Here is a 23,929-nt window from a genome sequence, read left to right as displayed (position 1 = left end):
CCATCCTTAAAACACTGGCAGATTACATCCTGGCATTCCACCTGAATCCCACCCCAATCTTCCAGCCCCCTCCCCAACTCCACCCACTCGCCAATCATCCCTAGGCATTCACCTGCAGGCGCCAATCCCCTGGGGGCCTGACCTCAATCCCTCCCAATCCTCACCCCCTACACCTGGCAGACAAAAAGGCCTCCCCCAGTTGCGGCTCTCTCTCTTATCTCTTCTTCTCTGGTCTCTGTCTCTCTGCTCTTTCTCTCTGGTCTCTCTTATCCCTCCTTCTCTGGTCTCTGTCTCTCTGCTCTCTCTCTGGTCTCTGTCTCTCCCTCTCTCTTCTCTCCCCTTCTTTCCTGATTTTCACCACCTCTACCCTGTTCCTGCCCCGTTGGAATAAACCTCCTAAAATTAAAAAAAAAAAAAAAAAAAAACACTGGCAGAATGCATCCTGATACCGCCCCAGGTGTCCTTAGCTTAACCTCGCAGCCCTGAGAGGCTACTGCTAATCATTCACTTAGGAAGCTGACAACCTTTCCAACTGACTTGGCAAATAGGAGGCACACCTACCCGGCAGGCCTGTGGCATGGGGGCACCGCACCAGCTGCCTCTCTGCACACTGAAGCCTCTGGAGGAACCACAAGGAACCCCTTGTTCTGTGGTTATCCCCAGGGGACACAATGAAAGGCGCCACCTGATACCCTCTGAGGCCAGATGCCTTTCCTGATTAAACAAAGCCTTTCTAAATACAAAGGTCTTATGTAAACCTGTGTGTGTGCATGCGTGTGTGTGTGTGTGTGTGTGTGTGTGCACACGCGCGAATGAAGCCAGCCCTGAGGGGGCGGAGGGCATAGAGAGTTCAGGAACAATTTGCTGCCGCACCAGCCATCGAGAAGATCCGCCCAGGGCCAGGGGACTGTGGGAGGACTTGGAAGCTGAGACGGAAATGAGGAGGACAAGTTTCCATCGCCCCTTCTACAGTTGGTGGCAGGGAGGCTCGTACATGCAGCAGCATCCCTGGGGAACCTCGGGGAGACACGGCCCCAGCCCTTGGGAGTGGTGGACGGAGGAGGACACCCGAGAATTTGCATTCCCAGTAAGTCCCCAGCATGCTGCTGGCCACGGCCACACCCAGAACCACAGCCCCATGCTTCACCTGCAGGCAGCACTGAATGATTTACAGCACATCCACCCCATGACCTTGCCTTATCCGATGCCCCCTCCTTCACCCCTGAAAACAAGTGGCCAGGCACCAGAGGGGCACCACACCCCTGTATCACTGGGGGAAAATGCAAGAATTTGAGAGGCTTAGGGAGCAGAAGGGGGGATACACCAGTATGAACCTCCCCTACATACCCCGCGAACCCTAACCCTGCCCCCCACGGGCCCTCCTGGATGCCTCACCCACCAAAATTCAGCCTCACAGGCCTTCTTCCCACCCTGGGAACACCAAGCCCGTTCCCAGCCAAAGCCCCTACAATTACACTCTGCCCCTGGCTCCTCCTCAGCTTTCTGGTCTGGGTTCAAACAGCAGAGACCCCCCCCACTTGGCCACTGCATCTGTAGCAATCGCTGCTCCCCACCCATATTGACCCACCTAGCAACCACTAACTACCAGGGCCAATGTTTGGGTTAGTTAGGTGCTAAGATCCACAGCATGTGACCAATAATCACACATCATTGGTTATGCACTGGGCAGGGGGCACGTGGGACATTTCTACCATCAGAGCTGTGGACTGTGGGGCAGCCTTCCCACCCTCACTTGAGGCCACGTCGTGTGTGTATGTGTATGTGTGTGTGTATGTGTGTGTGCGTGTGTAGTTACGGAAGCAACACCTCTGTGTGTCTCATCCTCTGATTCATCCTCCAGGAAACCAAGAGGGCTGAGAGCACACAGTTCTCCCCAGCAGACCTGGGCCCAGGCATCCCCAAAATGCAAGTGCCCTGTGCCTGGTCTTGCCACACTCCACAAACCCTGAAACCCAGGGGCTTGCCAGGGAATCAGGAGGCCCAGGCCAGTGTCTGTCCCGTCCTGCCTCCAGCATGCTTGGCAGTGTTGCTCTCCCGCCACTCTTACGTGAGTTTGCACTCTTTTGTTCTTGCGGTGGGTGTTGGATTGCACGGGTGATGGAGAGTTGTCTTCTAGTCTTGGAACCAGAAGGGGATATAAAGAAAGAAGCAAGTGATAAGAAAAACGAGTGAGGGAGTGAGCAAGGAACCCAGCACCTATAGCAGGGCTGGCCTTCAACCCAGGAGTGTGCAGCCAATGCCTGGAAAAAGAAGTGCTTCTAGATTGCAGTGGAATAGGTCTAGGGGGAGGAGATGGCCTTATGGTAAAGGACAGGCTCCTTGGTTCAGCCATGGCAAGTGCTTGCTAGGACTCTGGAACCCGGCTCCAACACAGAGCGCCGGACGCCATCCAGTGGCCACTAGGGAGATTGCAGGAGAAGGGAGCCCGTGCCAAAACCGCAGAGGAGGCAAAGCTGGCCGGTGCCCCAGGGCAGGAGGGCTCTCAGTGCCCCCATCAACTGAAGACGCTATCCTAGTATCAGCCCCCCCCCCCCAGGTCTCTGCCTTCCTGGTCCAGCTGGCATTTCCTCACTATGAGGTTTGGGGGAGGCAATTCTATTCCCCAGACCTCAGGTCCCCCAAATGCAAAAGAGAAGAGTCGGGCAATGATGCCCGTTAGCTGATGTGATTCTTAGACCCAGGTAACAGCCGGATAACCCAGTCACTCCTGAACACATACACGTGTGCATCACTCACCTGTGAAATCCCAGCCTTGACCTCCTCCCCAGCCTTACACACACACACACACACACACACACACACACACACCCCTGCCCTTTGCTCCATCCTCCCCTCCTGCACCTGCTGCTTCAGCCCCTCCAGCTCAGCCCCGGGAATTTCTTTCCCTTCACCAAGCCTCGCAAGGTGCACAGATGTGTCTAACAGCTCGGAAACTGGTCCCCAAGACCCCACATCCTAAGCCCCTGGAACCTGTGAGGGCATTACCTTACATGACAACAAAATGTGGTTTTGCATGTATTGCTAACATGGGGAAGCTTTACATGGGAGAGATCGTTCATCATGGTTCAGTCAAAGATCGCAAGTGACCTTACCAGTCACAGACAAGAGAGTCAGAGCTGGAGACGGACAGGTGCAGGCAGAGGTGGTGTGGGACCACGGGCTCAGGAACTCTGGCAGCCTCACGTCGCTGGGACAGGGCAGGGCACAGAAGCCCCCAGCAGGCACATGGCAGTGCCAGGACCTGCACTGCTGACCTTCAGAACTGCGTGGTCATGGACAACGGTTGTCTAAGCCACTCGATTCAGGGGGAGCCTTTGCAGTAACCACATCTGGTGCAGCTTCCTGCTAGGCCCACGGGTTTGAGAAACTGACTCAAACCTGGCTAAGTAAGCTGACAAAGGTACTAATTCTCACGTCCCAGGGTTGTGGTAAAAAGGTGAAAATAGGTCCGAATAACTTGGAAGACTGTCCCAGACTAAATAGAATAGTCGGTGAAAATAGCAGACAGCTACCATCAGCCGAGGCCCAGACAGCTCCAAGGCAGTCCTGAGTGGCTGACAAGGATTTCTATGATTCTCCCCATCATCCCGGGTGGGCACAGGTCAGCAGAGGAGGTGGTAAGTTGCTCTGTCCATTCTGTACATGAGAAAGCCCAAGCTACAGCTATGTGCCCGTAGTCACTCCAGCACTGGGAGTATTTTACAGTGTCATTGTTTGCGTGCACCTGGGACATGTACGTTGTCTGCCCTGGGCTGAGGGAGGTGTGGATGGGTGGGAGTGGTCTGGGATGGGGTGGGAGTGAGTGGCAGAGCTGCGGACAGGCTGAGCAGACAGAGGCCTGCTCCATGCCAGACATCCCATCTATTCTAGTCCAGGCTCATTCCATCTATTTGTCTCCCCAGCCCCCAACTGCATCTGCTCTGAGGCTGGGCTACCGCTTTCCACCCCCTCCGCAGCTCTGGAGCCAGTCTGGGGGCACCATGAGGGGAAAGGGCCCGCGCTCAGACTCCTGGGGGCTCGCTCAGACCCCCGGAGTTCCTGTCTGAGCCCCCTCCCTTCTGCGACTCGCATAAGGAGATGTCTGTTCTCGGTTGGGTAAACAAGGAGCGGGAGGCCACGCGGCATCCCAGCTCCCCACCCTGGCGCGACCCCCGGCACAATGCGCCATTCTGCGCCCAGACGCCACCCGAGGCGCCGCCAGCGCGCGGCACTACGTCTAGCCACCCCTCCCCCTAGCGACACAGCAAAATCCATAAACCAGCCTGGTTTTGTTTTGTTTTTAAAGAAAATGAAAACAAACAAAAAAAGTAAATCCAACAAAGTACTGGCCACAGCACGTGCCCCCTACCCTCCCACCCCTACTCTTGGCGCCAGCCGGGCGAGGCCAGACCCGAGCGCAGCGCCGGGACCCCGCCGGCGCTTCCTGCCGGATACTCCATGCCCAGGGACCCGGGTTCGGCCTCGCGCTGCCGCCCCGATGGCGCGCAAGGGGCACCGTTGGCGGACACGTGCCTCCGCTGCCCCCGGCCCCGCGACCCTCACTTCTGGCTGCCCAGCACGTTCTCCAGGTTCTCCAGGCGCAGGGACAGCTGGGCCAGTGAGCGGATTAAGGAAACCACAGGTGGCGCGGGGAACCCTTCCCTTCCCTCCAGCTGCTGTCCACGCCCACCCACTCCCCAGCGCTGCCCCAAAGGATATACTTCTGTGTCAGGCTGTCTAGTGTCCCCAGCGTGCGACCCTGGAACTCCACCAGGCTTTCACAGTCACAGGGACTCCGAAGCTCTGTCCCGGCACCGATGCCCTCCTCTGCAAGCCATGTGCAAGGTCAGGGGAACAGAGAAGCCCCGAGGGCGGGACTAGCCCTGACCTTAACCCTCGGAGTCACCTCCACCAGGGCCTGTGCTTGGCTGGGAGAGTTTTGGGTTCCTGCTGCGTGGCTAAACTTGTTTGCTCATCTGTGAAGTGGGTAGAATGAGAAGCTGTCCTCGTGGGTGTGTTCAAGGATTCGGTAATTGTGCGTGGGTGCATGTGTTCACAGCCCACAGGACTGCCTGGCAAGCCTGTGTTTTTCCTAGGGTCATCAAGAGGGCTTGTTAACAGGGCAGTTGTGATGGAGAATGGAGAGGAATGGAACCGCATTTCTAATATCCTCCCAGGGGATGCTGTTGCTGCTGCCCAGGATGGTCAGGGCTCCTCACAGGAAGCCGCCCGTCCTCATGCAGGAGCTGTGAGCCATGTGTGGCTGTTAACACTTGAAACGAGGCTGGGCTGGCTGAAGAACTTTTTTTTCTTCCATTTTTATTTTAATGAAGCAGGTGCAGGTGGCCACAACTACCTGGTTGGACAGCACAGCCCTTGAACACTGCCCAGCACAGGTGTGTTTCAAGGAGATCAGTGGCTCTCGGAGTGTGGCCCCTGGACCAGCAACAGCAGCAAACAAGGCACTTAGCAGAAATGTGGATTATCAGACCCCACCCCAGACCTACTAGCTCAGAGAGGATGGGGCTGGAACCGACAATCTGTGCTTCTACAACCTTCCCTCCAGCTGTGGGCATCGGGCCTCGTGGCTGAGCTGCTAACTGGGATGCCAAAGACCCATGTCCACGTGCCTGGGTCCAGTGCCTGGCTCCAGGTCCTGATTCCAACTTCCTGCTAGTGAAGATCCTGAAAGGCAGCGTTCTCTCTCTCTCTCTCTCCCCCCTCCCTCCCTCCCACATAAAATATTGACAAATTTAGCACCCTGCAAATGACTGATGCCTACCACTGTTTAAACCACTGCTTTAAGTCTACATCCCTACCCATTTCAACATGGCACGGGCGGGGTGGGAGGAAGCCTAACAAACTTGGCACCTGTCTTCTCTTGGCACTGTCTGAATTAGTGGGGAATGTTATAGTCGGCAGTCTCCTATAGTCAAACATTCTCTAAGAGTGTAGGTGGTGAAGGATAAGCAACTGGCCTTCAGTAAGGAGAGAACCATGTACTATAAAGGTTACCTGGTGGTCTGACATGCACCCTGAGCAAGCTGGCATTCACATGGTATTTGGGGTGTGGCGTTGCTAACACTTGCCCAACTTCACAGGTGAGGGAGCCAGGAGTCAGTGACTAGGGGGAGTCTGCCCAGGATCACGCACTCAGCTGCTGAGATGCCTCAGCCCCAGGAACCAGGTCTCCTCCAGCAGAAAGCACGATCCCCACTGACAGAAGAGAGTTAAGGTGAAGGGGAGGGTTCCGTGACCTGGCTGAGGTCACGCCATGAGAGGTATCAGAGTTAGAATGGGAAGGGCTGATTGTTAGAGTCAGCTTGGAGTAGAAGAGAGAGAGAGAGAGAGTGTGTGTGTGTGTGTGTGTGTGTGAGAGAGAGAGAGAGAGAGAAATTCTACAGAACCTGGTATTCCCAAAAGAAGAGTCACATCTTACCCCTGGCTTATAGCCAAGGGCTTCAGTGATAAAAATGTCAACCCTTGCCACCCCCAGTCGGTGGGTGCACATGGCTTGCAGGCCCCTTTCCCCTCAGCTGAGCCCAGCGTGAAGGCGACAGCTTGTATTGATGACCCACATCCTCATCAAAGCTGCCTGTGTGTGTGCTCATGCTCGGCTCAGCCCACTTTGCCCTGTGGGCGCACTGAATGAATTCCAGCAAGCTGAAGGGACACATGCTGCCTCTTGCTCACAGTCGCTGACTTTGGGACGATCTGCCCGGATTATGACTCACTACTCTGGGGTACAGGGGCCTGGTCTAGCCTTCTGAAGCATTCCCGTGTGCACGAATCACCTGCAGCCTGCAGAAGCTCAGGCGTTAGGCCTGGGAAGGCTAGGAAGGCTGTATCCGCTTCGCGCACTGAAGAGGGCGCCCTGGGTAACTGGGTTGTGGCTAGTAGGTTCCCTGGCTGTAACCCCAGGAGGTGCTGGCGAGGCGGGGCATATAGAGGGGAGAAAGGGGCGTGCGGCCAGAGCCTCTAGAGGAATGTGCTCACCCGGGCAGATGCTGCCTTTGAGATTCTCCAACAGGTGCGTCATGGTGTTGAAGTCGGGCGAGTACGACACGTGCAGCTCGGCTGGCTCCGAGGCGATGGTGCGCAGCTCCTCCTCCACCGCCTTGCCCACGCCCACCGCGTACATGACGATGCCTGGGGGGAAGGCGGGGTGGCTAGGGTGCTCAGATGGCGCCCCCAAATCCCGAGAAAGCCGCAGCCACGGTTCCAACCCAAGTCCTTTGCCAAACCTACCTTCCTCCTTGGCGCGCGCTGCCCACACCGAGATGTCATCCTGGGAGCGGCCGTCAGTGAAGACCAGGCCCACGCGAGGCACGTGGAGAGCGCGGGGTCGCGCGCCCTGCGCCTCAGAGAAGCTGTGCTCCACCATGTGCCGCAGCGCCAACCCGGTCATGGTCCCTCGCTCCATGTACTCCACGGCCAGGACCGCCTGCTTGATCTCGGCCGCGGTGCCGTAGCGGCCCAGCGGGAACTCAGTGCGCACGCGGCTGGAGAACTGTACCAGCCCCACGCGCGTGCCCTCGGGAGACACGTCCAGGAAATCAACAATCTGGTTCACGAAGCGTTTCACCAGCTCAAAGTTCTGCGGGCGCACGCTTTTGGAGCCATCCACAAGCAGAACCAGGTCCACATGACCTTCCCGGCACCCTGCAGGGCGAGAAGCGCCTGGGTGGAGGGAGGAGAAGCGCCTGGATGAGACCCTTGGGCGGCAGCAGCCATCTCCATGTCTAAGTCGTTCATTGTCATTCACGTTTATCCTGGAGGGATGTGGCTCCTGGAATCCCTGCCTATCAAGAAGGATGCTAAATCGCCATCCACCACCACCATCATCATCATCACCTTAGCCTTTGACAGTTACCTAGTGCTGAACACAAACTGGGCACTGTAATGAAAGCATCTTTTTTAAAAATAGTGACAGTGGCTGACACTGTGGCAGAGTATGTTAAGCCTCCACCTGCAGTACAACATCCCGTGAGGGACCCCATTTGAGTCTCAGCTGCTCCACTTCCCATCCAGCTCTCTGTTAATGGCCTGGGAAAGCGGTGAGGATGGTCCAAGTACTTGGGTCCCTGCACCCACGTGGGAGACCCATAGAAGCTTCTTGCTCCTGGCTTCAAATTGGCCTAGGCCATTGTGGCCATTTTAGGAATGAGCCAGTGTATAGAAGATCTACCTCAATATCTCTTCTCTCTGTAAATCTGCTTTTCAAATATAAATAAATAAATCTTTTTTAAAAATCATCATCAATATGGTAGATACTGTTCACTCACCACCTGCTATGTATCCAGCATGGTACTAAGCCCTGTGCCTGTGTATTAGTAATAACCATAAGGCCCCAGGCTCTACCCCTCGGTGGGCGCTCAGGGGTTAAGGTGTCACTTGCACCCCTCCGGTACCTGGGTTCAAGTCTCAGCTCTGCCTCCTGGTCCAGCTCTCTGCTAACGCACACCCTGGGAGGCAACAAGTGCTGGCTCTGGTACTTGGACTCCCTGCCATCCATGTGGCCGGGTTTCATTCTGGGCCCATGCTGTGGCCTGGCCCCACCTTAGCAGGTGCATTTAAGGAATGAACCAACCGATAGACCATTTTACTCCATCTATGTCTGTCTCTCTGCCTTTCTTTTCTTTCTTTCTTTCCTTTTTTTTTTTTAGATTTACTTTATTTTTTATTGGAAAGGCATATTTACAGAGAGAGACAGAAAGATTTTCTGTCTGTTGGTTCATTCCCCATGTGGACGCAACAGCTGGAGCTGAACCCATCCAAAGCCAGGAGCCTCTTCTGGGTTTTCCACATGGGTGCAGGGTCCCAAGGCTTTGGGCCATCCTTGACTGCTTTCCCAGGCCACAAGCAGGGAGCTGGATGGGAAGTGGAGCAGCCGGGACACGAACTGGCACCCATATGGGATCTTAGCATGTGCAAGGTGAGAATTTAGCCACTGATCCACCACACCAGGCCCATGTCCAACTACCTTTCAAACAAATGGGAACAGATTCATCCCTATCAGAATAAGCGGCTGCAGGTGCCGCTGGGATGCAGCTTCTTTGGGGGTAAATCTGATGAGATGCGTCTCTGCACATAGAGTATTTGGTGGCAGGTTAAAGAAGCTGCTTCCTGCAGAAGTGCAGGGGGTGCCATCCATGAGCAGGACACTGCACCTGCCAGCACCAAGGCCTTGGCCAAGCCAGCCTCCAGAACCGTGAGCCACAAATGTTATAGAAGCCACTTGACCTACGCTACTTTGCTACAGGAGCCCGAGTGAACCAGGACAATCTTGAAGGCTGACCAGGTGCTTGGCACACAGAACATTCTAGAAAGAGGGGCAGCATGTGCAGAGATGGGGGCTGGGAAGCTAGTGACCAGAACAAGAAGGAGAGCATGTACTACAATGTCCACGTGTGACAGGTGACAGACTGATGGCGTGGCCGAAGTTAGACTGTGCTGAGCTAAGGTGCTGGTTTCAAAATCTGGACCACAACTCACAGCTAAACACATTAAGATGACAACACGACTCACCTCAGCTGGCCACCTGGAATTAAATTTAACTTTTTATTTTTAATTTAACTTTCACAAAGCAATGTTGTTTATCCTCCACTTGCAGAAAACTCTGTTTTCTCTTGCATTCTGTTTGTAACCAACACTCCTGACTGTGTTATCACTAACGCCATTGTGTTATCCACTAGTCATTGTGTTATCACTAAGGTGATTGTGTCAAAAGCTCAAGGGGGTAATATCTAAGTTCTACCCATTGGGCCATGGGGAGTCACTGAGCAACTCTGAGCAAAGGAGGAGTGCTAGGAAACATGGATTTAAAAAAAAATAGCGGGCCCAGCGATGTGGCCTAGCAGCTAAAGTCCTTGCCTTGAACGCCCTGGGATCCCATATCGGCGCCGGTTCTAATCCCGGCAGCTCCACTTCCCATCCAGCTCCCTGCTTGTGGCCTGGGAAAGCAGTGGAGGACAGCCCAATGCATTGGGACCCTGCAGCCACATGGGAAACCCGGAAGAGGTTCCAGGTTCCCGGCTTCGGATCGGCGCGCACCGGCCCTTTGCGGCTCACTTGGGGAGTGAATCATCGGACGGAGGATCTTCCTCTCTGTCTCTCCTCCTCTCTGTATATCTGACTTTGTAATAAAATAAATAAATCTTTAAAAAAAAAATAGCGTTGGAAGCAGAAAAATTAAAGGGAAAGAGATGGAGGGAGAGCACACAGCACACCCCCAGCTTTCCCCCCCACACATCCACACCATGTCCTTGGGCCCAGGCAAGGACAAGGTCAAGGGTGCCCAGTGTGTGGCCAGCAGAAGCACCTCCCCTGCCCCAGGCATGACTCACGGGTGCAGCTCTTGCCATCCGCCTGGAGCTGCCAGTCCTCGGGACACAGGCAGCGGTAGGTGAGGCCCTCGCTCACACACTCAAACTCACAGCCATGGTCCACGCCATTGCAAAGGTCACGGACTGGGAGAAGAGAAGGGTCAGAGTGAGTCTGAGTTGACCCACCCTAGGGGGAGCCGCTCCTCCTCCCCCATACATGCAGGAGACCCCTCCTCACTGTGACAGCTCCTCCCATCGGGCAGCAGGTCATGCCCCTCTCTGCAGCGGCATCGAGGCCCCTGGAGGGTGCTGACACACTCGTGCTGGCAGCTATGGTTCCCCCAGCTGCAGTGGTCAACAGCTGGTGGGAGGAAAGAGATGGCAAGAAAAATCACCTTGGGCCCAGCACAGTAGCCTAGTGGCTAAAGTCCTCACCTTGCCGTGCCGGGATCCCATATGGACACTGGTTCTAATCCCAACTGCTCCACTAACCACGCAGCTTCCTGCTTGTGACCTGAGAAAGCAGTCAAAGACGGCCCAAAGCCTTGGGACCCTGCACCTATGAGGGAGACCCGGAAGAGGCTCCTGGCTTTGGATGGGCTCAGCTGTGGCTGTTGCGACCACTTAGGTAATGAACCAACAAATGGACCTATGACCATACCACTTTGAACGTGCCTGATCTGGTCTGAAACAGATGGAAGATCTTTCTCTCTGTCTCTCCTTCTCTCTCTTTGTACATCTGCCTTTCCAATTAAAACAAATAAATCTTAAAAAGAGAAAGAGAGGGCCTGGTGTGGTGGCCTAGCAGCTAAAGTCCTTGCCTTGAACGCACCGGGATCCCATATGGGCACCAGTTCTAATCCCGGTGGCTCCACTTCCTATCCAGCTCCCTGCTTGTGGTCTGGGAAAGCAGTCGAGGACGGCCCAAAGCCTTGGGTTCCTGCACCAACATGGGAGACCTGGAGCAAGTTCCTGGCTCCTGGCTTCGTATCAGCGTAGAACCAGCCATTGTGGTCATTTGGGGAGAGAATCACTGGACGGAAGATCTTCCAGTGGAAGGTGTTATGCAGCGTGCTGCTGGGAGAGGCTTGCTCACCCCTACAGCCTCTGTGTCCTGTGGGGGCACCAAGCCAGCTCAGTACCGACAGAAATGGGAGGCTGGGAAAGTGACTCAAGGGGTGATTGTAGCCATGGACTGCTCCAGCACACAAGTCAACAACTGAAGAACAGGTGATGTCCAGTCTGTCAGAGGTTGCCCTTGGCCTTGACCACAACCACCTTGGAGTGTCTCAAAAAATACCTGTGCCTGGGTCCCTTGCCCAAAGGTCCTGAGTTAATTCATCTGGGGCGGCACCCAGGCATCTATACTTTCTGTGCCCTTAAGTGTCTTGCTTCTTACGGTGTGACTAAACACAGAACCAGTGTGTCTGCCACTGAGTCAGGCCTAAGAACAAGGGGCCACAATGCCGGAAGGCAGAGGCCCCAGCCTCGAGTTGATCTCCAGGGGAGAGACCACGCTCAGCCTTGTCCAAGTCTGCACTTTGGCACCACCTGCCAAGTGGGGAGTAAGGGAAGAGAGCAGGTGCTTTCTGAGCAAGTCAGGCATCAGGATGGTTGAGGGAGCTGGGGTGCTGGCCCTGCAGGGAGGAAGCCTGTGCTGAATGAGGACGTTGTAGAACTGAGGGCTCCAGGGAGAGTCAGGGGAGGAGAGAAGGGGGAAGCAGGCAGGGGAGGTGACCAGACGATGAGTAACCCTGTGGGCTGAGGATGCCTAGGGGTTGACAATCCCCGCTGCTAGCTGACAGCTCTTTATCACACATGTGGGGTTCAGCATTCTGTGTGCATGTGTGTGCTCTTAGGTGTTACTCACACCCATCTTCAGTACAATGCACTCATGCCCTGGTGCGCATAAGCGCGTCAATACGTGACTCTGGTTGACACATGTGGTCCAGGACAGCACTGAGGCACTGAGAAACGAGCCCTGCATCGGGTGTATTCTGCAGAAGATCTTGACCAAGGGTGATGAACAGAACTCGAACCTGCTCCCACCCCACACACACATACTGGGGGGAACTCCAAGCCTTCTCGGGGTGTGTGTGTGTGTGAAGGCTCAGTCACCACAGGGGGCATCCTGTGAACCTCTGTGAATGTCTAGAAACAAGATCAACCCAGGGACCATGTGCGCTGTTGAGATCTCACTACCTCGCCCTACAGGTGGGTTTGAGAGAGTGGCTATGAAGCTGGTAGCTCGGGGCCTGCCTCAGCCTTGGCCTTCAGCAACTGGTGACTGTAAGTAGGGCCACAAGAGGAGACACACACACACATACACACACACACCCCAACTAGCAAACCACAACTAAGCATGCAAGGTGTCCTGTGCCTTAGCTTTTCAGAAGACAAAATGGTAGGTCCAAGTCTTGTAAGTTATGCATCATCAGAGGGGAGGAGCCCAGGGGGCAGCACAGAGGGCGGGGTGGAGTGAGTAGCAGGTAGGTGGACAGAACCTCACTGCAGAACCTTCCAGAATGTTAAGTAACAGAACCCAGAAGCATGTGCCTGGGTGGAGCCAGAACCAAGTCTGGGTGAGAGGTAGCTTGGAGCCAAGGAGTGGTCTGACCTGACACTGGGACTTTCCCTCCCAAAGAACCTTCCAGACACACTTGTGGGTCTGGAGCAGGGACTCCAGGGAGCCAAAGAAGGCCCAGGGCAGACATTCCTTCCACAGGGCAGCGGTAACTCTCACCCACACAGCTCCGGTTGTCTGCCGCCAGCTGGTAACCAGGGTTGCAGGTGCAGTGGAACGCGCCTCGGGCGTTGACACACCGGTGCTGGCAGCCGTGTCTCCCCTCAGCACACAGGTCTGTCCCTGAAAACACACAGGGCCAGGATGAGCCAGGGGGACACAGATGGCTACCTACAAGGCAGGAAGCAGCAGGATGGGCTGGGGTCAGGTGCAGGCAGCAACCCCCAGCAGGGCCCTGGCTGGACTATGACTCACTGGAGAACGATCAGAGGGAAAGAATGGGGCTTGAGCAGCCCCTGTGAGCAGGCTCAGCAGCGGGAGCATGGGCCAGATGGTCAGCAGGACAAAGCAGGTGCATGCAGGGGCTGGGGCTGCAGGTGCGCTGATTCAACAGAGGTAAGACAGGTCAAGGAGTGAAGCCACTATCTGGGATGCCCATATCCACTATGGGCTCTGGTTTGAGCTCGGTTGCTCCACTTCCAACCGAGCTCCCTGCTAATGCACCTGGGAAAGCAGCAGAAGATGTGTCCAAGTGCGTGGACCCCTGCACCCACATGAGCGACCCAGCTGAAGCTCCTGGCTTGGACCAGCCCCAGTCGTTGCAGCCATTTGGGAGGGAAGGTGTGTGTGTGTGTGTGTGTGTGCGCGCGCGCGCGCGCGCGCGTGTATACAGCTCTAAACCTACCTGGGGCGGCTCTTGTAGCGTGTGTGGGAGGGGTCACATGCAAGTAGGCGGGGCATTACTCAGGCCCACCTTCCAGGGGCCAAGCATCTCCTTCCTCGTAAGTCTGAAGCCCTCTGGTGCACTGCACCAACTCCACCCTAATGTCCTAGCTCGAGCTGGAGCCCAGGCCAAGGCGGCCAGAGCTGAAACTTGGGTGGGCGGTAGCGCTTGGGACCTGACCGCGGAATGGTGGGCGCCTCAGCCGCATACGCGCCTCACTCACCGCACAGGCGGCCGTGGAGCTGCCGGCCAAACTCCTGGATGAGGTCAAAGGTCTCCACGACGAAGACGTGCTCCTCCAGCGGCGGGGACGCCATGGCGCGCAGGGAGCCCACATCCGCGCGCTGCACCCCAACCGCGTAAATCTCGATGCCGCGGGCACGGGCCTGGGCTGCCACCTCGGCCACGCGGTCCTGGGGCCGCCCGTCGGTCACGATGACGGCAACACGCGGCACGCGCTGCTCCGGGGGGCGCGCGCCCTCGGCCACGCTGAAAGCCACGTTCATGGCATATTGGATGGCCAGCCCGGTCATGGTGCCCTGGGCCAGCGGCACCAGGGCGCGGAGGGCGCGTTCCATGTCCTCGCGGCGCGAGAAGGCTCCCAGGGGGAAGACGCTCTGCACCTGACTTGAGTACTGGATGACGCCGACGCGCGTGGCGTTGAGCCCCACGTCCAAGCTGCGGAGGAGGCCCACCAGGAACTGCCGCACGGTCTCGAACTCAAAAGGACGCACGCTGCGGGAACTGTCAATCACGAACACCAAATCCAGGGGGCCTGTATGGCACTTGGGACCTGCAGGGAGGACTTTGCTAGGTCAGCACCACTTTGCCTCCAAGAGGGCGATGACTCAGGGTGAGCGCTGCTCTCCCTGCGCAGTCTCAGCCCAGCAAAGGCAGGTTGTGCGCGCGCGCACACACACACACACACACACCCTGCTAGCGCTTGCTGGGGACCTGGGCTAGAAGGGGTCACCCAACCCGCCTGCAGCTCCAAGGGAGCTGGGTAGGCGGCATGGCCACCAGAACCGCCTGGAACCTGACCGTGGATGTGCCCGGCTACCTCGTAAGGTAGGCATTCCCCGCTAGACGTGCCTCTTGGAGCTGGATCTAAGCAGACCCTTCCTGGTGTGTGGTTTCCCCCACCCAAGAGAAGCTGCACATCGCAATTTTTAAGAGAAATCTGATGTTTCTTCAATATTTTTTATTAACTTCTGTAATATAAGCATGAAATGGGTGATTGTGCACAAGTCCCAAACTAAATCATATCCGCCAAATGAAGAAACAGGAAACTCAACTCTGAAGCCCGGCTCCCACCTCCCCCAGAAGACGTTGGCGTGGCTGCTGGAGAGCTGGGTTCCTGGGCCTCCTCCCATCTGCCAAGGAGTCAGGGCTGGGCCCAGCTCACCTGCCGCCTGGGGCTGGCTTTCCCAGGCCTGGAGCAGCAGCAGCAGCAGAGCGAGCATTGGGCAGGCAGCAAGGCCCCTCATGGCGTACACTCGACAGAGAACTAGGTGTCAGGAGCTGCGGGGAGGAAGGGAAGTCGTAAATCAGGCGTATATAGAGCTCTGATTCCAAATGACCGACACGTGGCGCTGGAGGTTTATTTTGCTGATCTATTTCTGTGTATGTCTAAAAGGTTCTTCGTAAAATTCATAGCCATGGGATTGCAGGGAAACACAAGACTCTTTGTAGAGCTGGAGAAAGTTTCACTTTGTGGAACCATGGAGCAATAAATAAAAGATAAAATGAAAATAGACCAAAAAATATGCAACAAGCAAGCAAGCGTTGCTGAACGCCAGGTAGAGTTCAATGCTTGTCAGGCTCTGTGGCTCTGAATGATTGCTAGCGTTATTGTTCCCACTGTACAGATGAGCAAACTGAGGCCCAGAGAAATTAACCCCTGGCATCCAAAGTCTTTTTGCAAGGAAGTCCTGCCCTGGGGATAGAATCTTCTGCCTAGGCCATAGATTCTGTGCGTTCACAGGGTACTCGTTGCACTCTACTCCCGGGAGCAGGAACTCTGGAGACAGAATTTGTCACCCTCGTGGGCCCACGCACCGCTCAAAGTCCGGCTGAGCGTAAAGCTGCGCGGCTGAGCGTGGGGCCAAGGGGCCAGGAATGCGCCCAAACCCACCAAACCTAACTCCAGGCTTGCGTTCTCCTGAAAGGCCGCCAGGGGACGCCCGCTAGGCCTGACCGTGACCGCGCGGTGGCCGTGGGAAGCCCACATCTGCCTAGCAGGTGTCCCTGCCCAAAGCAAACAGGGGGACCGGGAGCCCCGGGACCTTGGAGATAAGGCCTGAGCAGGATATACGTGGCACGAGGACCGCGGGGCAGGGGTGTGCACGACGGTTCCAGAGACTGCATCCACTGAGACCCTTTCAGAAGGCGACGGTGTGAGCGGTCATGGACTCTCTGAGGACGACAGGTGAGCGACCCCCGCTGTGCATCATGAAGGACACCCATGGTGCGGAGAGAAAGACTGAGGCCCGGGAAGGCAGCCCACCCAGCCGCGGAGGCAGGACTGGAACCTGGCTGCCAGGCTCGAGCCTGGCTGCAGGAGAATACCCCTGAGAGCCACCGCGCGCCCCCTGCTCCCCGCGCCAGTGGTCAGGCTGCCGCAGCTCCTGCTCCGCAGCCCCGCCCTCAGCGGCCCTGAATAAGCCTATTCTGCGCTGCTCGCTGCAGGCCGCCTTCCTGCCCCGGATTCTTCTACCCCTTTGCCTTCCAGGGCCTGGTGCAGGAACAAAAAAAAAACCTCTGGCAGGGCCTTTGGTGGGAGTGTGACTGAGCCCGACGTGCCAGCGACTGGCGGAGGAGGTGGGAGGACGGGAGGCCTTCTCCAGCCCGGGGCGCAGGACTCTCTCCACAGCCCAACCTCTCCCAGCCTCCCTGCGTCCCCCGTCCCGATGGAGTCCCCCACGCTCCTGCCCTAGGCCTGAGCCCACCTCGCTTCCAGCCCAGGATCCCAGATACCCTCTCCCCTTTCTACAGAGGAAGGGACGGACCACACTGCTGACCTCTGTCCCGGGCTTCTCCTCCAGGAGCTGACCTTTGTATGAAAGAGACAAACCTGGCGTCGCCCTACGTGCAGGGGAGGGGGTCTGGCTCTGGGACGAGGGGGCAGAAGCCCACACCTTGGAGATGTCCTGGGGCGCTCCTGGGGTGGGTGGGGACGAGGCGAGCGAGGGAGGAGTTTTCTAATGGGGGGATGCACGTGGAAGCGACTTGAAGGATCTAGAGGGAGGACACTGTGGGTCAGATCGGGGTCACTGTGAGCAGGCGGTGCGCAGCTACAAATCCGGCCCCCGCAGGTTCCCCGGCGACCCAGAGCTCTCTGACTCACCTGAGCCTGCGGGACAGCTCCGAGGCGCGGCCGCAGAATCGGGCGGACGGGCGGAGCCTCGCGGGCGGCTGGAGCAGGTAACGGCGCGGGCAGCGGGCCCGAGGTGGGAACTGCCAGGCGGCTGGGGCGGGCCGAGGCGGCGGGCGCATTTAACCCAGGCGGCCGCGACCCCTCCCACTGGCAGGGGGCGAGCCCCCCTCGCCTTCCTCCGCGGGCCGGGGCGGAGCCCGCGCTGCGCCCCCAACGCCCAGCACCCTCGGAGCGGCCGCGGGAGCCGGGCGGCTACGCTCTCGGCGCCTGGAATGCGCTGGAAGGCGGCGAGGCTCTTCCCTGCGGAGAGCCCCAAGAGGCGGAGCGGCCCGGCCGCTGGCAGCCGCCCGCCTGGACCGGCTTCCGAGGGCGCGGCACGCTGGCCCTGGTGCTTCCTTCCAGGAGCTAGGAGAGGCCGGGTCGAGAGGGCGCGGGGCGCCAAGGTTAGCCTCAAGGGTCCCGGACCTGTCCGTGACCTGGCTCCCTCCACTGGGCCAATGCATCGCTCTCCTGCTTTGTACCTAGGGGAGGGTGAGAGGACCCAGCAAGGGACTCGGAGACCCCCTCCCTCCCCCCACCCTAATTCTCGGGCTGTCCAGGATGGCCAGCATCTATCTGCCACCTATACTCCTATAGGCCAGGCCCCGTCCTGCGTTCCCAACCTGTATGTGCACCACGCAGCCAGCACTCACAGCCCGGGCTCCTCGGGCGCCCGCACAAACGCGGCCTTTGAGTACCACTGCATTTTTGCAAGGCTCGGGGCTGCAAAGGGCAGGACCTTGGTGACCCGGTGACTTCTATGCGGTTCTCTGTGCACACGGCAACCCAAGCATCTAACTCACGCCTTGGGATCACGCCCCCACTCCACCAAGCTCCCTTTCTTTCCCTGACCTTGAGGGTGCCTCCATTTGCTGCCCTCAGCCCGAGCTGCTGGGATCCACAGCACCTGGCCCCCTGCCTACCACCCGCGGGCGTAGGGCCAGTGGCCTCTCGCACCCGCAGGTCGTCCCCCGAGCACGGCTCCGTCCTGAAGGCAGGTGTGCGCACATGCCTGCAGCAGCCGTGCCAGCAAACGGTGCGGATCCTGCACGCCAAGGTGGCCCAGAAATCCTACGGAAACGAGAAGCGGTAGGTGAAGCTGCAGCCCTGGGCCCCCTGTGGGTGGCGCCGCAGGGAAAGCCTAGGGCCTGGGGGCGCCCTCCGCCGCCACCCAGGGGCCCTCGCCTGTGCTGCTGCTGTAGGCATTCATTCAGCGGAACAGCTGACAGGAAAGCAAGCTAGAGAGCTCAGGGAGGTGGGACGCCTTTTAGGGGGTGGCATCCGATTGAGAAAAGACAATGCAGACCCTGGGGCAGGGCTAGCTAGGCCTGCTCAGCCACAAAAGAACTCGGAGTAGCTTGAGTGAGAACCCGAGGAAGGAGGAGGAGGAGGGGAGCCATGGAATAAGTAAGCAGGGAGTATATCCTGGAGGATGGGAGGGGGTGGCAGGGACACCCCAGCTGGCCCAGGCAAAAGATAACGGGCTGGAACTAAGGCCAAGCTGGCTTGGTGGGGCGCATGGGACTCTCTGGGGGTTTGAATGAATGGTGTCCAAAAAAAAAAAAAAAAAAACCCACTAAAAAGGCTTGGATGGCAATGAGTTTCCCGGCCACGGAGAGAAGAGAAAGGGGTGTCTGGGGCCTGTGCCCCTGGAGACGCGTGCAGGTGGATGCAGGAACCCGGCGCCCACGTGTCTTCGCAGCTTCTTCTGCCCGCCTCCCTGCGTCTTCCTCGCCGGACCCGGCTGGAGGGTGAAGCCAGTGCCAGGCCAAGGTGAGGCGCGCGCGCCGGGGACGGACCGGTGCCCGCGGGAGGGAGCCGGGAGGTGGGTGGGCGCACTCCGCCTGCGCCCTCTGCCGTCCCGGCGCGGGCCCTGAGCGCTCTCCCAGGCCCTGGCCGCGCGCCTTTGCAGCCCACCCGGCGGCGGAGACCGGGCCGAGCGTCTGCGGCTACATGGGGCTGGACGGCGCGGCAGGCAGCGCGGCCGAGACGCAGCGGCTGAATTTCGAGGAGCAGCCGGACTCCAGGGTGAGGGCGCTCGGGGCGGGATATGGGGGATCCCCTGCTCCCCATCCCTGCCTGTCCTTGGAGGGGAGGGTGGCCGCCTCGAGGGGCGCCCCGACGGCGCGGCTGTCGGCCCCACCTCTGGGGCGGGGAGGCGGGCCTGTGACGGTGGCATGGGGAGGCCCACGGGGAGACAGTCGCCTCCCCACCAATCCTCCAGGAGTTCGGCTGCGCCAAGACCCTGTACATCTCGGATGCCGACAAGAGGAAGCACTTCCGGCTGGTGCTGCGGCTGGTGCTGCGAGGGGGCCGGGAACTGGGCACCTTCCACAGCCGCCTCATCAAGGTCATCTCCAAGCCCTCGCAGAAGAAACAGTCGCTGAAAAACACCGACTGTGAGAGCGGCGCGGCGGAGGGGGACAGGCTGGACCGGCGAGGGGCGGGGCCCGAGGGGGGCGGGGCCTCGGCGGGAGGATGTGGGCGTGGCCAGAGCCGGAGGGCGGAGCCTCCGTCGAGAAAGGGGCGGGCCTGGCCAATGGGTGTGGCTCAGACCGGGACCCAAGGGACTGCAGCAGAGGACCCAGAAGCAGGGTAGTGGTGAGGGGGTTTCCTTAAAGGTCGGAGTTGGGGACGCAGAGCGGGCAGAAAAGATCAGCAGGTGCTGACCTAGGAACGGAGTGAGAATGGCGATACAGGGGTGGAGGAAATCCGATTCAAAACATTTGTGGAGTTCTTGCAGCAGCTTGGCTCTGCCCTGGGCATGGGGGTCCCCCAAGGCCTCTAGAGGGCTGTGAAGTAGGGAGATACACGCAGCAGATGCAAGAAGCGACTGGAGACCAGCACGGCTGTGCACGCCTCAGGGCTGGCGGCTCTGCAAATCGATTCTTCTGGAAAGCCAGGATGACCAAGCCAGCACCACCTCTGGCATGCAGGGGGAGTAGAAAGGGGCATATCCCTGGTGGGCACTTACTTGCTCTATGCTAACTGATGCTTCCCTGCCCCAGGCCCAGTTATTGTAGGTAGGGACCACGAGGCTTGCCACATTTATCCCTATGGCCCTCTGGATTTGCCTGGGGTTACCCTGACTAGTGTGTGGCTCAGGTAGGAAGTGACCCGGAGTCCAAGTGACTGTGGGACCACATTTAAATCCCTTGGATGGCTCCGGCTGGCCCTTGGTACAGAAAAGGGCCAGGCGAAGACTTGATGTGGTGCCTTGGGGTGTGGACTCTGGAGCCCAGTGCCATGGGTTTGAATCCTGGCTGTGTCACTTGGTAGCGGCCCACTCTTGATCAAGTCTCTCTCTTGATAGCAAGAGAACACTCCAGGAAGGCTGTGAAAAGTGGAATGAAAATAGAAATCTACTTGGGTGAAAAAAAAATGAAATCCATATGTACATGGGGTCTTCAATACTTTCAAGGAAAAAAATTCATGAATTTAAAACCTTGCTTGCATCCAAGTAAATATGGAATTTTTGGAGTGCTCCCCTATGTTTGCCTCGCAGGGTTATTTGTTGAAAGAATCAAATGAGCCAAGATGCTTAAGGCTTTGCAAGGTGCACAGTGAATGCCACCTCTTAGCGAATGGGTAGGGACTGGCATTGCACATGCATGGCACACCTACAGTGTATCCAGATTGCTGAGAGAACTGAAATTAGCACCTCGGGGATGGGTGGCTGAAGGCCAAGCAGAAATCAGATCTGTGGCTCTGAGCTCAGCAGAGAGCATTGCCCCCTCTGGGAAGGCCTCCTTGGATGTACCACCTGACCCTTGCTAGCCCCGTCTTCCTTCCCTCCAAAACTGTGAAGTCCCATGGCAAAGCCTTTGGTGCCCAGTGCCCAGCCAAAAGTAGGCACTCAGAGACTGTCTCCCTCTGTCACACTGAAGGACGCCCAGGCAGCCCAGACCTGGGCCAACAGTAGGCCCTAGGCCAGAGGACCCCAGTGTGTCTAGGCTGGCAGGCACACCTGTCAGGCTGGCCCAGAGGACTGGGTGTCATCAGGTGTGACTCCAGGGCCAGGCTGGTCTGGTGCACTGATTCCCACCTCCCTTTGCAGTATGCATCTCCTCGGGCTCCAAGGTCTCCCTCTTCAACCGCCTGCGCTCCCAGACGGTGTCTACGCGCTACCTCTCTGTGGAGGACGGGGCCTTCGTGGCCAGCGCGAGACAGTGGGCTGCCTTCACACTGCACCTGGGTAAGCCCGTCCGCAGACCTGGGCACTCCTGCAGTGCCCACTGCTGGGGCTCTGAGATGCAAGATGCCATCCTTAGTCCCATGGAGGGTGCTGGTGCTTGAGCCCACCTACCCTGACTCCAATGCCCATGCCTTTCCCTCATGCCAGCTGAGCTGCCTCCCTGGAGCCCCTGTCCCAAAGGACACGTCTTCCACAATGGTCAGGGAAGCATGAGCCTCAGCACTGCTGCCCTGCATGCTGACCCTCCCCACAAGGTCCCGGGGTGTCATGAAGTGGGGCCAGAGGCAGGGCAGGACTTGGGGCTTCGGAGCCTTTGATCCTCTCTTGCTGGCTTGCTGTGCCCCCCAGCTGATGAGCGCCACACCCAAGGAGACTTCCCGCCTCGAGAGGGCTACGTGCGCTACGGCTCACAGGTGCAGCTGGTGTGCACAGTCACCGGCATCACGCTGCCCCCCATGGTATGAGGAGGGAGGACCCTTCCCCGGCTGTGCAAAAGGGGTGGCATGTGTGGGCAGAGCTGTAGGGTGAGCCCCAAGACACACAGATGCCACTTCTCACTCAGGGCTCTGTGGGACTATGGAGAAGTCAGGAAGGAACCTGCAGGTGCTCACGTGGCTGGTAGAGTGGCAGAGTTGGTGTCACCAACCCCACCATTCTCCCCCATGTGTGGCAGATCATCCGCAAAGTAGCCAAGCAGTGTGCACTCCTGGACGTGGATGAGCCCATCTCACAGCTACACAAGTGTGCCTTCCAGTTCCCTGACGGGTCCCCAGGAGGAGGTGACACTTACCTGTGCCTTGCCACAGAGAAGGTGGTACAGTTCCAGGTGAGACTCCCGTGATGTCAGCCCTGGAGAGACTGCCGAAAACCTAAGATTCTCTGTGCTCCCAGCGTGGCCGCTGCTCACCGAGCAGGACTGCCTTCCAGGGGCGCTGGGGCCCCAGCCCACCCAGGGCAGAGCCCACAGGAGGTAGGGGAAGCAGTTGCAAGGTGTATTCTCCAGCAACGTCAAATAGAATAAGAATGACAATACTGAATGGGCCAAGACTGTTGGAAGGATTGGATATTAACACAGAATCACAGACTGTGGGAAACAATGAGGCTGATTAAGCCAGAGAACTCCCAAGGGAAAGGAATCATAGAATGTTATGAGACAAGATTATAATTCGTAAGAATTAGCTATCATTGTTGTTGAGAAATGATTTCCTTCCCAAAGAATGTGAAGGTGGTGAAATGTCAGGGCAATTGAATTGCATGATGTTGTGAAATAGAGTCCTTGAGGAATGAGGACATTGAAGCATGACTGACTTACCGAGATTCCCTAGGGCTGAGTGGGTCGTGCCCAAGCTCAGGGTGGGTGAAAGCGAAATGCGGGTACTTGCTGGCACTCCATCCCTGCGCTCTCCCCCCAAGGCCTCTGCCTGCCCCAAGGAGGCGAACAAGACGCTGCTCAACGACAGCTCCTGCTGGACTATCATTGGCACGGAGTCGGTGGAGTTCTGCTTCAACACCAGCCTGGCGTGCCCGCGGGAGCCAGTCACCCCCGTTCCTCTCATCAGCGCTCTGGAGGTGACTTCCGGCCCAGAAGGGACACGCGGGGCGGGGGCACTGGCACCAGAGGGAGGCTCACAGCTTCGGACCCCTCTCTATCCTCCCAGCTCAGTGGCGGGGGAGACGTGGCTACCCTGGAGCTCCACGGGGAGAACTTCCACGCAGGGCTCAAGGTGTGGTTTGGGGACGTGGAAGCAGAAACCATGTACAGGTAGGAGCTTGAGGAAGGGGTGTGGCAGGGGGCAGCTAAAGGACTTGTCCAGGTTCCAGCAGCCCTAAGCCCCGGTGCTGCAACACCCACAGGAGCCCGCGGTCCCTGATGTGCGTGGTACCCGACGTGGCCGCCTTTGGCAGTGACTGGCGCTGGCTGCGCACGCCCATCACGGTGCCCATTAGCCTGGTGCGCACTGATGGCCTCTTCTACCCTAGCGACTTCTCCTTCACTTACACCCCCGAGTACGGCGGGCGGCCCGAAGCCCCCGAAGCCCCCGAGCCCGCAGCCGACGCCGATGCGCTGCTGGAGAGCATTCACTACGAGTTCACTCGCACCAACTTCCACCTCTTTGTCCATACCTAGGTCTCCACCAGCTCCCCAGCGCTTCACTGCGGGAGCCAGGGCTGCAGAAGGCTTGCCTGTGTCCTGAGCATGCGGCAAGGCACTGCCTGCCCCGGGCTCTCGTTTATGTGCAAAACCAAGCTCCTCCGTGCTTGGCCCTTCTCACTTGGTCTCTAAAGCCTTCTGCTGGGGCCTCTATCAGCTCATGCAGTACTTCCTCCCTGGGGGTTCCATCTTTCTCCCTGCTCTGGGCTGTCCCTGTGTATCACTCAGTTTCCCACTCTGAGCGACCTGTGTGTCCCTATGAAGAAGCAACACGTGGTTTTGCACACCCAGGCAGGAGACGTAAGTTCCCAGGACAACACCTGCATGTCCTGGCACACCAAGTCCTGCTTGGAGTCCTGGGCTCACTCTGGAGCA

At 58.0% G+C, this 23,929-nt stretch overlaps 2 protein-coding genes across 2 annotated transcripts; one reads left to right on the top strand and one right to left on the bottom strand.

The window, feature by feature from the left end:
• Positions 1-4,378: 4,378 nt before the first annotated feature.
• Positions 4,379-15,294, bottom strand: MATN4 (matrilin 4). The gene is made up of 9 exons (XM_058679594.1): positions 15,198-15,294; positions 14,016-14,585; positions 13,069-13,191; positions 10,564-10,686; positions 10,347-10,469; positions 7,249-7,680; positions 6,997-7,149; positions 4,720-4,827; positions 4,379-4,618 (listed from the first exon to the last, which is right to left on the bottom strand). The coding sequence occupies exons 1-9, from the start codon at positions 15,277-15,279 to the stop codon at positions 4,560-4,562; spliced, it is 1,773 nt and encodes a 590-aa protein (XP_058535577.1). The 5' UTR covers positions 15,280-15,294; the 3' UTR covers positions 4,379-4,559.
• Positions 15,295-16,198: 904 nt separating this feature from the next.
• On the top strand, positions 16,199-23,584 carry RBPJL (recombination signal binding protein for immunoglobulin kappa J region like). The gene is made up of 12 exons (XM_058679881.1): positions 16,199-16,259; positions 17,107-17,215; positions 18,171-18,296; positions 18,910-18,980; positions 19,120-19,235; positions 19,432-19,606; positions 21,265-21,402; positions 21,751-21,860; positions 22,076-22,228; positions 22,816-22,971; positions 23,061-23,164; positions 23,257-23,584. Exons 1-12 carry the CDS (start codon positions 16,199-16,201, stop codon positions 23,528-23,530), a joined length of 1,593 nt encoding a protein of 530 aa, XP_058535864.1. The 3' UTR covers positions 23,531-23,584.
• Positions 23,585-23,929: the final 345 nt, after the last annotated feature.

Source organism: Ochotona princeps, chromosome 22 (genome assembly GCF_030435755.1).
Source record: "Ochotona princeps isolate mOchPri1 chromosome 22, mOchPri1.hap1, whole genome shotgun sequence".
NCBI classification, from domain to species: Eukaryota; Metazoa; Chordata; class Mammalia; order Lagomorpha; family Ochotonidae; genus Ochotona; species Ochotona princeps.
Note: the sequence above shows the minus strand (reverse complement) of the source record. Positions and strands in the feature narration are given on the sequence as shown.